A 13,150-nucleotide genomic window follows, 5' to 3' on the forward strand; every position below is an offset into this window, starting at 1 on the left:
TAGGGACTATAACTACATCGGCTAACAATTCAGGAGATTTTTCTTCCCGAATGGATCCTATTTTGAGAAGTTTAGTTACCTCGTCCTTGATGAATGTGTGTTTTACCTCGGACTGGGACCTTCTCTTTTGTTTCACTGGCCTGAACTTTGGGTCCAGACTCAATCGATGTGTTGTTATCTCTGGTGGGATCCCTATCATGTCTAAGTGGGACCAAGAAAAACAATCTATGTTATCAATAAGAAATTTAATGAGTTTCTTCCTGAGTTCGGGGGTTAACCCCGTACCCAGGTATACCTTTCATTCGGGTAGGTACTCGATCAATATAACATGTTCCAGCTCTTCGACTGTTGATTTGGTGTCGTCGGAATCTTCGGGAATAACGAAGGATCGAGGGATCCAATAATCGTCGTCTTCTTCTTCCATTCCATGCTTCTCCGATTCAGCCGAGGTTGGTGGCTGTGGTTGCTATTTGGCCTCCTGTTTTCCTTTGACCTCCGATCCCTTTGACGTCGAAAGTGCCGATATTGGTATTACCTCATCGACCGCGAACATTTTCTTTGCAGCATACTGCTCCCTATATACTGTTTTCACCCCATCCAACATCGGGAATTTCAATATTTGGTGGAGAGTCGAAGGGACTACCCTCATATTATGAATCTAGGGCCTCCCGAGTAGGGCATTGTACCTCATGTCGCCCTCAATTATATGGAACTTGGTTTCTTGAATAGTTCCAGCCACGTTCACTGGTAAAATGATCTATCCTTTAGTCGTTTCGCTGGACATGTTGAAACCGTTCAAGACCCGAGCTGCAGGCACGATTTGGTCTTGTAGGCCGAGCTGCTCCACGACCCTCGATCGGATGATATTTGCCAAGCTACCTGGATCCACTAAAATACGCTTAACTTGAACTTTATTCATAAAGATAGAAATTACCAGAGCGTCGTTGTGGGGTTGAGAAATTCCTTCTGCTTCCTCATCGTTGAATGATACGGTGCCTTCTGGCACATAATCTCGGGTCCGATTTTCCCTAGTAATTGATACCTTGGTGCGTTTGAACACAGGCCCTTGTGGAATATCGACCCTACCGACGATCATATGGATCACATGTTGTGGCTCTTCCTGTTCATTTTTCCTGTTGGCATCCCTTTCTCTGAAATGATTCTTGGCTCAATACATAAGAACTCTCGAAGGTGACCCTCGTTGAATAGACGGGCTACCTTCTCTCTTAGTTGCCTGCAATCCTCAGTTCTGTGGCCATGTGTGCCGTGATACTTACACATAATATTGGGGTTTCTTTGGGAAGGATCGGTCTGTATGGGCCTGGGCCATCTAGTATCTTTGATTCGTCCAATTGCCGATACAATACATGATGCATCGATATTAAAGTTATACTCCGACAATCGAGGTGCCTTTGTGGGATCAGTGTGCTTATCAAAACCACTTTTGCTCATAAGTCCCCGAGAACTCTGTCCTTGATCACTTCTTCGGTCATTTCGGGTGGAATTGCATCCAGGACCGTCGTTCCTACGATCTGCGATGTATGGTTGATATCGGTCTTTGTTCGACCGAGATTCCCTATCGATATCTCTTTGATTTCTGGCGGCGGACCTGTTCGGATATACGGAATCGGAAGTAGTTCCTAATTGGTCATCTTCGACTCTGATCTTCGACTGATACCGATTATGTACATCGACACAGGTTACCGCCGGATATTCGATCAAGTTCTGCTTCAGTTGACGTGATGCTATCGAACTTCGTTCATTCAACCCCTGAGTGAAGGCTTGAACAGCCCAATCATCCGTGACCGGTGGCAACTCCATGCGTTCCATTTGAAATCGGGACACGAACTCCCTAAGCATTTCATTATCCTTCTGTTTTACTTTGAAAAGGTCTGATATTCTCGTCGCAACCTTTATGGCCCCGACATGTGCCTTTATGAAAGAATCCGCTAACATGGCAAATGAGTCAATGGAATTTGGCGGTAGATTATGGTACCAAATCATTGCCCCCTTCGATAGAGTCTCTCTGAACTTCTTCAATAGAATAGATTCGATCTCGTCATCTTCCAAATCGTTACCTTTGATGGCGCATGTGTAGGAGGTGACATGCTCATTGGGATCGGTGGTCCCATTGTACTTAGGTATATCCGTCATACGAAACTTTTTAGGAATGGGCTTCGGAGCCGCACTTGGAGGAAACGGCTTCTACACAAATTTCTTTGAATCCATCCCTTTCAAAATTGGCGGTGCCCCCGCTATATGATCAACTCGGGAGTTGTACGTTTCTACTTTCTTATCATTTACCTCAATTTTCTTCTCTCCCGACTCAATTCGTTTGGTGAGCTCCTCGAGCATCTTCATTATCGCGGGGTCAGTCCCTTATTCACTGGCATTCGGCCTTTCTGGTACTAGCTCAGTTCGGTGGGGGGCTTTCGGTTCAGCCCCACTCGGAGTTCGATGTTGATTTTGTAGTTGTGCAATAGCAGCTTGTTGGGCCTGTAGCATTTCGAATATCACTTGGAGACTGACTCCTCCATCTCCTCCACCCTGTGTAAGTTGACCACCGGGTCGGCCTTCTCTAAGTACACTCCCTTCGGGGTCCGCGCCTAGATTCGCATTCAAAGCAATATGTGAATTGACGTCGACTGGGTTGGAAACCGGTGCTCCCGCGAGATCAGCTTGTGCCGCCTCGACCCCTGGAGCAATTACATTATCGTTTTTCCCATGAAATCCGAGGCCATTGTCACCATGTGTGGGTACGGTTTATGAGTTTGACATGTTTTTAACCTGAAAGCAAAAATACTTGACAAGAACAAGCGTAAAGTAGTGTGTGTTATTGGAATCGGTATTGAATAATCACTATTATCCTTAGCCTCACGGTGGGCGCCAAACTGTTTACCCTAAAATTTGGATAACAATTAAACTTATATTATAGTTTTAAGGATATGCGATTTCACCCAATACCAATTGATAAATGAGAAATTAAATGACTAAATTAAACTGTAAAATAAATCAAACTAGTATGCAAGCTGAGCCTCGACCTCGAAATGATGTATTCTCGAGGTGATAGTAGTACAAGAACAAGTAAGATAAAATAACTCTAATGAACAATAAGCAGAACAATAAGCAAGAGAGAAATGATTGTATAGCTTTTTCTTAATGAAAAATGATGATTATAAATGACCGAAAATCCTCTTTATATAGTAGAGGAATTCTAATTATGGTATACTTCTAATTACAGAAGAAAATCGTATAAACAACTGATTAACCGCTACCGATTTGATCCGTTCCGAGATTCACGCCACAATCCTTGACCAATCACGAATATCTCGCTCTTTCCGTTACAAAGCTATCCCGATATTACACGAAGTCTGTCTCTTCTGGCTTCGATTGATATCGACCTCGATGTAGAAGAAGGCTTCGATTTCGGACTCAATGTCTCAGCTCTTCCATCAAATAGTACCCGATTTCTACCGTATACACTATTCGAAGTGCTATACCAAATGGGATTGTTACTGTGAAGAAGAATGCCATTATTGTTTTCTATATGATCTTGTACTCAGCCTGAATTAAAAGAAAGTACGAATTAGTGAATGTAAACAATGAATTAGTGAAATTGAACTGAGGATTATTTTAATTCTATGTTATCGCGAAATATAAACCTTGACTAATAGTAGTAGATCTCAATCATTTATCCAAAATAATAAACCTAATTAAACTCCATTAAAAACTCTATTGACATTTATTTAAAAGTTTCGAAGCGTTAGAATTCAAAAATCGGGTTTTGCGACATTGTTATTAGTTTGGATTGGTGTTATTGCGAATGATTAGTAATATACTTTGGAGTTTATATCTCAATTTTGAGAGAGTTCAGTGAAACCTCGAGTTGGTTTTGATTAGTCAGATTGAAACTCGAAGAGAAAAACATAGATAAATTGTATGCAAATTTTATGTCAGGTATACAAATGACATACAAAATATATACAACTAACATAATTGTGCAAGTTACATGCAAGATGTATGTATTTGAACGGATTCTTTACAATAAAAAATTATATATAAATTGTATATTTGTTGTATGTTTTGACTGAATTTGTTTAAAAAGTATAGATAATTTTTATGGCATTCTTGTGTTGAGCTAGCATCCGAGGTCTTTCCGTGGGAACGAATAGATTATGTTCACTTTTCTGTTGTCCAACGGCCACATATCTTGAGTTACTCCATATATTCTTTGTTAGTTCTTGAGTTTTGAATTTACGAATTTCAGTTGCTAAGTTCAGTTGCGTTGTGTAGCTTGGAGATGGTTATGAGTTAAGTTGGTTCGCATGGTTGGGGACTAAGCCAACTAAGTGATGGTCATCCCTACTTGGGTCATGACAAAAGGACAAAAGAATAATAGTCAGTAAATCTTTTTTTTTTCTAGTGATTTCTAAAGAGTATAGTTCCAAAGATTCACTCACTAGAAAGACTTATATAAGATATGTCGATTTGGTCATTGGCAAACATTTAAGGAAAAAAGAGGAGACATATTTTACACAATATGTTGAAACTCACAATGAGTCACGAAAATGAAAAGGATACCAAATTACAATTTTAAAATTGGAGGAAAGGAGGGACAGAAAAAAAAAGGGGAGGATTCACACAAAAACTTATTTCCTAAAACAATCAAGGAAACAAATCTTAGGCCCATTTGGCCATAAGAGACATGCCACCGGCACCAAGAAGAACAGCCATGTAAGACTTAATCTGTAGCTTAATGCTGCCTTGTAACTTGTCACCCATAAAATCTGCAGCAAGAAGATCTACTAAAGCCATGTAAATAAGTAGGCCAGCAGATGACGCATTGAGCAATCCAACGGTTATTAATGCCCGTGGGCTGTTTTCCTCGTAAGTGCTTGAAAGTGCTATCCCTGATTTCTAGCGGCAGACCTGTTCGGATATACGGAACCAGAAGTAGTTCCTAATTGGTCATCTTCGACTCTGATCTTCGACTGGTACCGATTATGTACATCGGCACAGGTTACCGCTGGATATTCAATCAAGTTCTGCTTCAGTTGACGTGATGCTATCGAACTTCGTTCATTCAACCCCTGAGTGAAGGCTTGAACAGCCCAATCGTCCGTGACCAGTGGCAACTCCATGCGTTCCATTTGAAATCGGGACACGAACTCCCTAAGCATTTCATTATCCTTCTATTTTACTTTGAAAAGGTCTGATATCCTCGTCGCAACCTTTATGGCCCCGACATGTGCCTTTATGAAAGAATCCGCTAACATGGTAAATGAGTCAATGACATTTGGCGGTAGATTATGGTACCAAATCATTGCCCCCTTCGATAGAGTCTCTCTGAACTACTTCAATAGAACAGATTCGATCTCGTCATCTTCCAAATCGTTACCTTTGATGGCGCATGTGTAGGAGGTGACATGCTCATTGGGATCGGTGGTCCCATTGTACTTAGGTATATCCGTTATACGAAACTTTTTGGGAATGGGCTTCGGAGCCGCACTTGGAGGAAATGGCTTCTACACAAATTTCTTTGAATCCATCCCTTTCAAAATTGGCGGTGCCCCCGCTATGCGATCAACTCGAGAGTTGTACGTTTCTACTTTCTTATCATTTGCCTCAATTTTCTTCTATCCTGACTCAATTCATTTGGTGAGCTCCTCGAGCATCTTCATTATCGCGGGATCAGTCCCCTATTCACTGGCATTCGGCCTTTCTGGTACTAGCTCAGTTCGGTGGGCGGCTTCCGATTCGGCCCCACTCGGAGTTCGATGTTGATTTTGTAGTTGTGCAATAGCAGTTTGTTGGGCCTGTAGCATTTCGAATATCACTTGGAGACTGACTCCTCCATCTCCTCCACCCTGTGTAAGTTGACCACCGGGTCGGCCTTCTCTACGTACACTCCCTTTGGGGTCCGCGCCTAGATTCGCATTCAAAGCAATATGTGAACTGACGTCGACTGGGTTGAAAACTGGTGCTCCCCCGAGATCAGCTTATGGCGCCTCGACCCCTGGAGCAATTACATTGTCGTTTTCCCCTTGAAATCCGAGGCCATTGTCACCATGTGTGAGTACGGTTTATGAGTTTGACATGTTTTTATCCTGAAAGCAAAAATACTTGACAAGAATAAGCGTAAAGTAGTGTGTGTTATTGGAATCGGTATTGAATAATCACTATTATCCTTAGCCCACGGTGGGCGCCAAACTGTTTACTCTAAAATTTGGATAACAATTAAACTTATATTATGGTTTTAAGGATATGCGATTTCACCCAATACCAATTGATAAATGAGAAAGTAAATGACTAAATTAAACTATAAAATAAATCAAACTAGTATGCAAGCTGAGCCTCGACCTCGAAATGATGTATTCTCGAGGTGATAGTAGTACAAGAACGAGTAAGATAAAATAACTCTGATGAACAATAAGCAGAACAATAAGCAAGAGAGAAATGATTGTATAGCTTTTTCTTAATGAACAATGATGATTACAAATGACTGAAAATCCTCTTTATATAGTAGAAGAATTCTAATTATGGTATACTTCTAATTACAGAAGGAAATCGTATAAACAGCTGATTAACCGCTGCCGATTTGATCCGTTCCGAGATTCACGCCACGATCCTTGACCAATCACGGATATCTCGCTCTTTCCGTTACAAAGCTATCCTGATATTACACGAAGTCTGTCTCTTCTGGCTTCGATTGATAACGACCTCGATCTAGAAGAAGGCTTCGATTTCGGACTCAATGTCTAGCTCTTCCATCAAATAGTACCCGATTTCTACCGTATACACTATTCGAAATGCTATACCAAATGGGGTTGTTACTGTGAAGAAGAATGCCATTATTGTTTTCTATATGATCTTGTACTCAGCCTGAATTAAAAGAAAGTACGAATTAGTGAATGTAAACAATGAATTAATGAAATTGAACTGAGGATTATTTTAATTCTATGTTATCGCGAAATATAAACCTTGACTAATAGTAGTAGATCTCAATCATTTATCCAAAATAATAAACCTAATTAAACTCCATTAAAAACTCTATTGACATTTATTTAAAAGTTTCGAAGCGTTAGAATTCGAAAATCGGGTTTTGCGACATTGTTATTTGTTTGGATTGGTATTATTGCGAATGATTGTAATATACTTTGGAGTTTATATCTCAATTTTGAGAGAGTTCGGTGAAACCTCGAGTTGGTTTTGATTAGTCAAATTGAAACTCGAAGAGAAAAACATAGATAAATTGTAAGCAAATTTTATGTCAGGTATACAAATGACATACAAAATATATACAAATAACATAATTGTGCAAGTTACATGCAAGATGTATGTATTTGTACGGATTTTTTACAATAAAAAATTATATACAAATTGTATATTTGTTGTATGTTTGACTGAATTTGTTTAAAAAGTCTAGATAATTTTTATGGCATTCTTGTGTTGAGCTAGCATCCGAGGTCTTTCCGTGGGAACGAATGGATTATATTCACTTTTCTGTTGTCCAACGGCCACATATCTTGAGTTACTCCATATAATCTTTGTTAGTTCTTGAGTTTTGAATTTACGGATTTCAGTTGCTAAGTTCAGTTGCGTTGTGTAGCTTGGAGAAGGTTATGAGTTAAGTTGGTTCGCATGGTTGGGGACTAAGCCAACTAAGTGATGGTCATCCCTACTTGGGTCATGACAAAAGGACAAAAGAATAGTAGTCAGTAGAGACAAAAAAAAAATTCTAGTGATTTCTAAAGAGTATAGTTGCAAAGATTCACTCACTAGAAAGACTTATATAAGATATGTCGATTTGGTCATTGGCAAACATTTAAGGAAAAAAGAGGAGACATATTTTACACAATATGTTAAAACTCACAATGAGTCACGAAAATGAAAATGATACCAAATTACAATTTTAAAATTGGAGGAAAGGAGGGACAGAAAAAAAGGGGGGAGGATTCACACAAAAACTTATTTCCTAAAACAATCAAGGAAACAAATCTTAGGCCCATTTGGCCATAAGAGACATGCCACCGGCACCAAGAAGAACAGCCATGTAAGACTTGATCTGTAGCTTAATGCTGCCTTGTAACTTCTCACCCATAAAATCTGCAGCAAGAAGATCTACTAAAGCCATGTAAATAAGAAGGCCAGCAGATGACGCATTGAGCAATCCAACGGTTATTAATGCCCGAGGACTGTTCTCCTCGTAAGTGCTTGAAAGTGCTATCCCAAGTGCTATACCAAATGGGGTTGTTACTGCGAAGAAGAATGCCATTATTGCTTTCTTCAAGAACTTGTACTCAGCCTGAATTAAAACAAGTGTATATGAATTAGTAAATGTAAACAATGAATTATATTGAAAGTGAACTGAGAATTATTTTTATTATATGTCGTAAAATAAAAACTTGCCTGGAGAATACAACCACCAAGTCCCATTCCTTCAAACATTTGATGAAAGCAAAGAGCAGCGACAAGTCCTTTAATTGTGCAAGTATTATTTGAAGCACCTAGAGAAATCCCTATCACAATCGAGTGAACAATGATTCCCAGCTCTAACACCTGCCAAAAAACATTTCCGTAATTTTAAATTATTTTGCGGAACTCAACATAACGATAAGAAAATGTTGACATAAAATGTTTCAAGAATAAGGCATTAATTCTCAATTATTTATCTGTAACAAAATAATTAACATACTATTGTTATCCTTGAACACAAATCATTTCACACATCTCAAACTAGTGGAGCCATTTCAATTCCCAAGAGTCAAATAACCAACTAGCTATTTTCTTTGTGTGTGGATATTTTATGAATATAGATCGAATGAGAGTATTATTTTCATAAAACGTTCAAATATGTTCTTATATTATACGAAATTGAGCACATTTGCCATTCGTTAATACTTTAGCTCAATATGTTCTTACCGTCACATAGTTGGTCCATATATGCCCTTAAAGTTACACAGTTGGCCAATATATGCTCTTTTCGAAACGGAATCCACCCAAACTAATTAGCTCTTTCGTTAATTGTATTAAAGTGTATTACAAACACTATTTCCTTTTTATTAGTACTTTTTTCTTTACCTTTCTCTTTTCTTTCTTCTTTTTTCTTTTCTTCTTTTTTTTTTCTTTTTCTTTCTCCCTTATCCGATTTCCTCCATTACTGATGTCTTCTCCATTTTCGTCACCAATTTCACTTGATAAAACTCATGAATTTTAATTACTAAGAAAATTCTCCCATAAGAATATTTTTATAGATCATATGTTTGTCAATTTTTTAATTTTTACTGAACATATATTTAGTTCTAAAAAATTTAACAAAGTAAGATTGAAATAATATTTATGTAAAAAAAATTCTAAAAATCTAACAAAACCGAACAATCCAAACCGATATAATTGGTTTGGTTTGGTTTTGACAAAAATCGAACCAACTCGTTCCATGTACACCCCTAATTTACATAGTTAATAAAAAAAATAGAAAATATCTAGCTGAAAAAATATGAAAAACTCAAATTTATAACACTACAACTTGAACTCTAGGCTTTTAATCATTAAATTATCTTTCTGGAAAGAATTTAAATATTTTGGTCTTTTGAGTATTGAAATATTTTTATTATTTTAAAGTTTAAACCATAATTTTTGGAATAATTTAATTTCGTTTATTTAGAGGGCCAGTGAAATTGGAACTTGATTACCTTATGGGAGAATTTTCTTAGTAATTGGAATTCATGAGTTTTGTCAAGTGAAATTGGTGACAAAAATGGAGAAGACATTAGTAATGGAGGAAATCGGATAAAGGAGAAAGAAAAAGGAAAAAAAAGAAGAAAAGAAAAAAGAAGAAAGAAAAGAAAAAGGTAAAGAAAAAAATACTAATAAAAAGGAAATAGTTTTTGTAATACACTTTAATATAATTAACGAAAGAACTAATTAGTTTGGGTGAATTCCGTTTCGAAAAGGGCATATATGGGCCAACTGTGTAACTCTAAGGGCATATATGGACCAACTATGTGACGGTAAGGGCATATTTGAGCTAAAATATTAACGAATGCCAAATGTGCTCAATTTATTATAGTACAAGGACATATTTGGACATTTACCGTTTTCATAACTTAATACGGAAAATATTAAAAGGACCATCGTACATTGAGTCAATACACATGGCTTAGATAACAATACCGTGTTCGTTTTTCTCCCATCCTTCACTGTCTAGTTCGATGATATCAATCTGTTTTATTATTCTAATTAAAATAACATAACAATCTAACGTCAACAACGTAGCAACACAGTGAACAATAATTAAGTTGGTCTCTATCAAAACATAATAACATAATCAAAGAGCTTACAAACTAATCCAATCTTTTCTAACTCCCTTTAGTATATTTACACTTTGATAAGTTAGTTAATTATCTCCAAACTATTGTGACGACATGCTTCAAAATTTCTACCATGTGGAATTAAAAATGACATAAAGCAAATTAATTATCAGTACTCCTTCCGTCCATTTTTTTTAAATTTGTGATCTTACCATGATATTTTTGTAGCTATAAAATTAAATTAAAAGATAAAATAAAAAATTTAAAGTTAAATTATTTTTTGGACAAACTAAAAAGTAAAATATATCACATAATAAAATGGGACGGAAGGAGTAACAGAATAGGAAACTAACCATGGCAATCACTCTGTATCGAAGTAGTTTCGTGCCATCAACTCCATCTTTAGTCGAAAAGGATCCATGGTGATGATGGGAATGAACATGGTTTCCAGCTCCCATTTCCTGATCACCACCTTGAGCTTGACTTTCTGGAATTACACCAGCTTTGTTTTTCTTGCTGTACAAACTAGTAGCCATGGAGTCAATAGCCAAAGTAAAAATAGCAGACAACATTGCAACAAATCCAGTGAAGGGGAACTTATGCCAAGGGTTCTCTTTCAAGCAACTTGACGACAACATGTCGAATGAATCGGGAAGCACGTGCATGAAACCGGTGGCTAGAATAATTCCGGCAGCAAATGCCTTGACGATCACGAAAAGGCTACGTTCTGGGCTTAGGGCTGGGATTGAACGTGTGACCAGTGGAAGACATACTCCAATCATACTTGTGATTAAGATGGAGACTATGGCTATGATTTTTAAGCCTAAAGCTTTTGATTTGTTGACACATGAGTTGTCTTCTTCTGCCCCACAATCTTCTACTACTGATAAAGCTTGAGGTGTGAAAATTGAGATGAGAATTAAGATTATGGCTATGTGCTTATAACTAACCATTGTTTGAGTGATAATGTGTTTTTCTTTTGTTTGGTGTTATGAGTTATGTTTTCTGGGGGCAACTATATATATATACGTAGAATTTTTTGATTTCTTGTGCTAGGATTAAAAAATAATGGAATGAACAATATGGCATGCCGTAGCTGAAATCAGCCACAAGAATATTTTTAGAATAGAGAAATAGAAGTAAACGACTATATTAGCGATGGCATGAACTGCACCTAAATGATTTGTAAACTTAATTCAGTACAAATGGAGTTTGTACTTACAAATACGGACATGTGCATCCTAATTCCAAAACGACAAAGGGTATGTGTGTTTTAAGGAGTTGTTTGCTGTTCTTAATTACGAAACCACGTGTTTGCAACGAGTTTTGATGTTGACTTCGTGGTTTCAATTCATGCGTGGAATTTACAAGATACAACCATTTCATGATTAATAAATATGTAACTGAAAGAAAGGGTGAATGAAATGAAATAAAAGCAATATTTAATTTGATGATTGTGAATTACATTCAATATCCACAAATGATTAATGCTAAAATAGATAAACTAGTTTATCTGATTAATTTATGTCACAAGAGAAATATCAGCATTAAGTGGGTTCACCGACTAAGCTAATGTGATCAACATGCCCAATCATTCTCATTCCATAACCTTATAAACAAAAAAGGCAGCACGGTGCACTAAGCTCCCGCTACGCGCGGGGTCCGAGGAAGGACCAGACCACAAGGGTCTATCGTACGCAATCTTACCCTGCATTTCTACAAGAAGCTGTTTTCATGGCTCGAACTCGTGGGAAGGACCGGACCATAAGAGTCTATCGTACGCAACCTTACCCTGCATTTCTGCAAGAGGCTGTTTCCACGGCTCGAACTCGTGACCTCCTGATCACATGGAAGCAACTTTTTACCAGTTACGCCAAGGCTCCCCTTCATCTTATAAAAAATTAAATAGAATATGTTTTCTATAATGATGCAATTCAATAACTTAGCCAAAATTAGTTTTCTATAATAGAAAAATAAAAGTAAACGCTATTAGCAAAGGCATGAACTGGACCATATATATATAGTTTTCTATAAACTTAAATATGTACAAGTGGACATTGTACTTACAAATACGGACCACATGTTTATCCAAACTCTAATTTAAGTTGTGCTTTTTTTAGCCAGTGATGAAATAAGTTTTCAGTTCAGCTGAATTAGGCAGGCACGTGTTTGGAACGAGGTTTGATGTTGACTTGGTATATCCCCATAGTACGTGGACTTTACAAAATACAACCTTTTCATGATTAAAACAAAATGCAACTGGAAGCAGCAACGAAAACAATACAAGCATTTAATTAAGGATTATGAGTTTACATTTAGAATCGATATTAAGAGATGAATGCTAAAATAGATAAACGACTACCGTGATATTGGACCCAATGTTGGATAATGTTGTAGTTGGGCTGGAAGACCATTTGGGCCTGGGGATCAACTGCATTTAATTAGTTTTGGGAACTTTACATAATTGTCACAGTTTTAAAACAATATAATAAATTCTTAGCATGAAATCTAATATTATAGTTGTGGCAAAAAAATATTTATATTTGTAACACACAGTTCCATTAAAATAGGAATATTAATTATTAATCCCTAAACATAAGCAATTTCAATGGAGAGTCAATAATTCTTTGTACAAAAATCATGCCTTTTTTCTCTTTATCTATTAGCTTTCCTTCTTTTTCTTCATCTTCTTAATTTTATTTTCTGCCGAAACCAATATATTTTCTAAATTTGTTCCTTTTATTTTCTTTTTAATTATCTTTCTTAAGTTTTACTCTTCCTTCTTTCTTCCTTTCTTAACATAAAGATCTTACTTCGATAATAATATATTTTAATATATA

At 37.0% G+C, this 13,150-nt stretch overlaps 2 protein-coding genes across 2 annotated transcripts; both read right to left on the bottom strand.

Moving 5' to 3' along the window:
- Window positions 1-1,101: 1,101 nt before the first annotated feature.
- On the bottom strand, window positions 1,102-2,154 carry LOC138904835 (uncharacterized). Its single transcript, XM_070193337.1, has one exon. The coding sequence runs from the start codon at window positions 2,152-2,154 to the stop codon at window positions 1,102-1,104; it is 1,053 nt and encodes a 350-aa protein (XP_070049438.1).
- A 5,577-nt stretch (window positions 2,155-7,731) lies between these two features.
- On the bottom strand, window positions 7,732-11,312 carry LOC138906485 (probable zinc transporter 10). The gene is made up of 3 exons (XM_070195360.1): window positions 10,664-11,312; window positions 8,410-8,559; window positions 7,732-8,305 (listed from the first exon to the last, which is right to left on the bottom strand). The coding sequence occupies exons 1-3, from the start codon at window positions 11,261-11,263 to the stop codon at window positions 8,000-8,002; spliced, it is 1,056 nt and encodes a 351-aa protein (XP_070051461.1). The 5' UTR covers window positions 11,264-11,312; the 3' UTR covers window positions 7,732-7,999.
- Between the last annotated feature and the right edge of the window lie 1,838 nt (window positions 11,313-13,150).

Source organism: Nicotiana tomentosiformis, chromosome 2, assembly GCF_000390325.3.
Source record: "Nicotiana tomentosiformis chromosome 2, ASM39032v3, whole genome shotgun sequence".
NCBI lineage: Eukaryota > Viridiplantae > Streptophyta > Magnoliopsida > Solanales > Solanaceae > Nicotiana > Nicotiana tomentosiformis.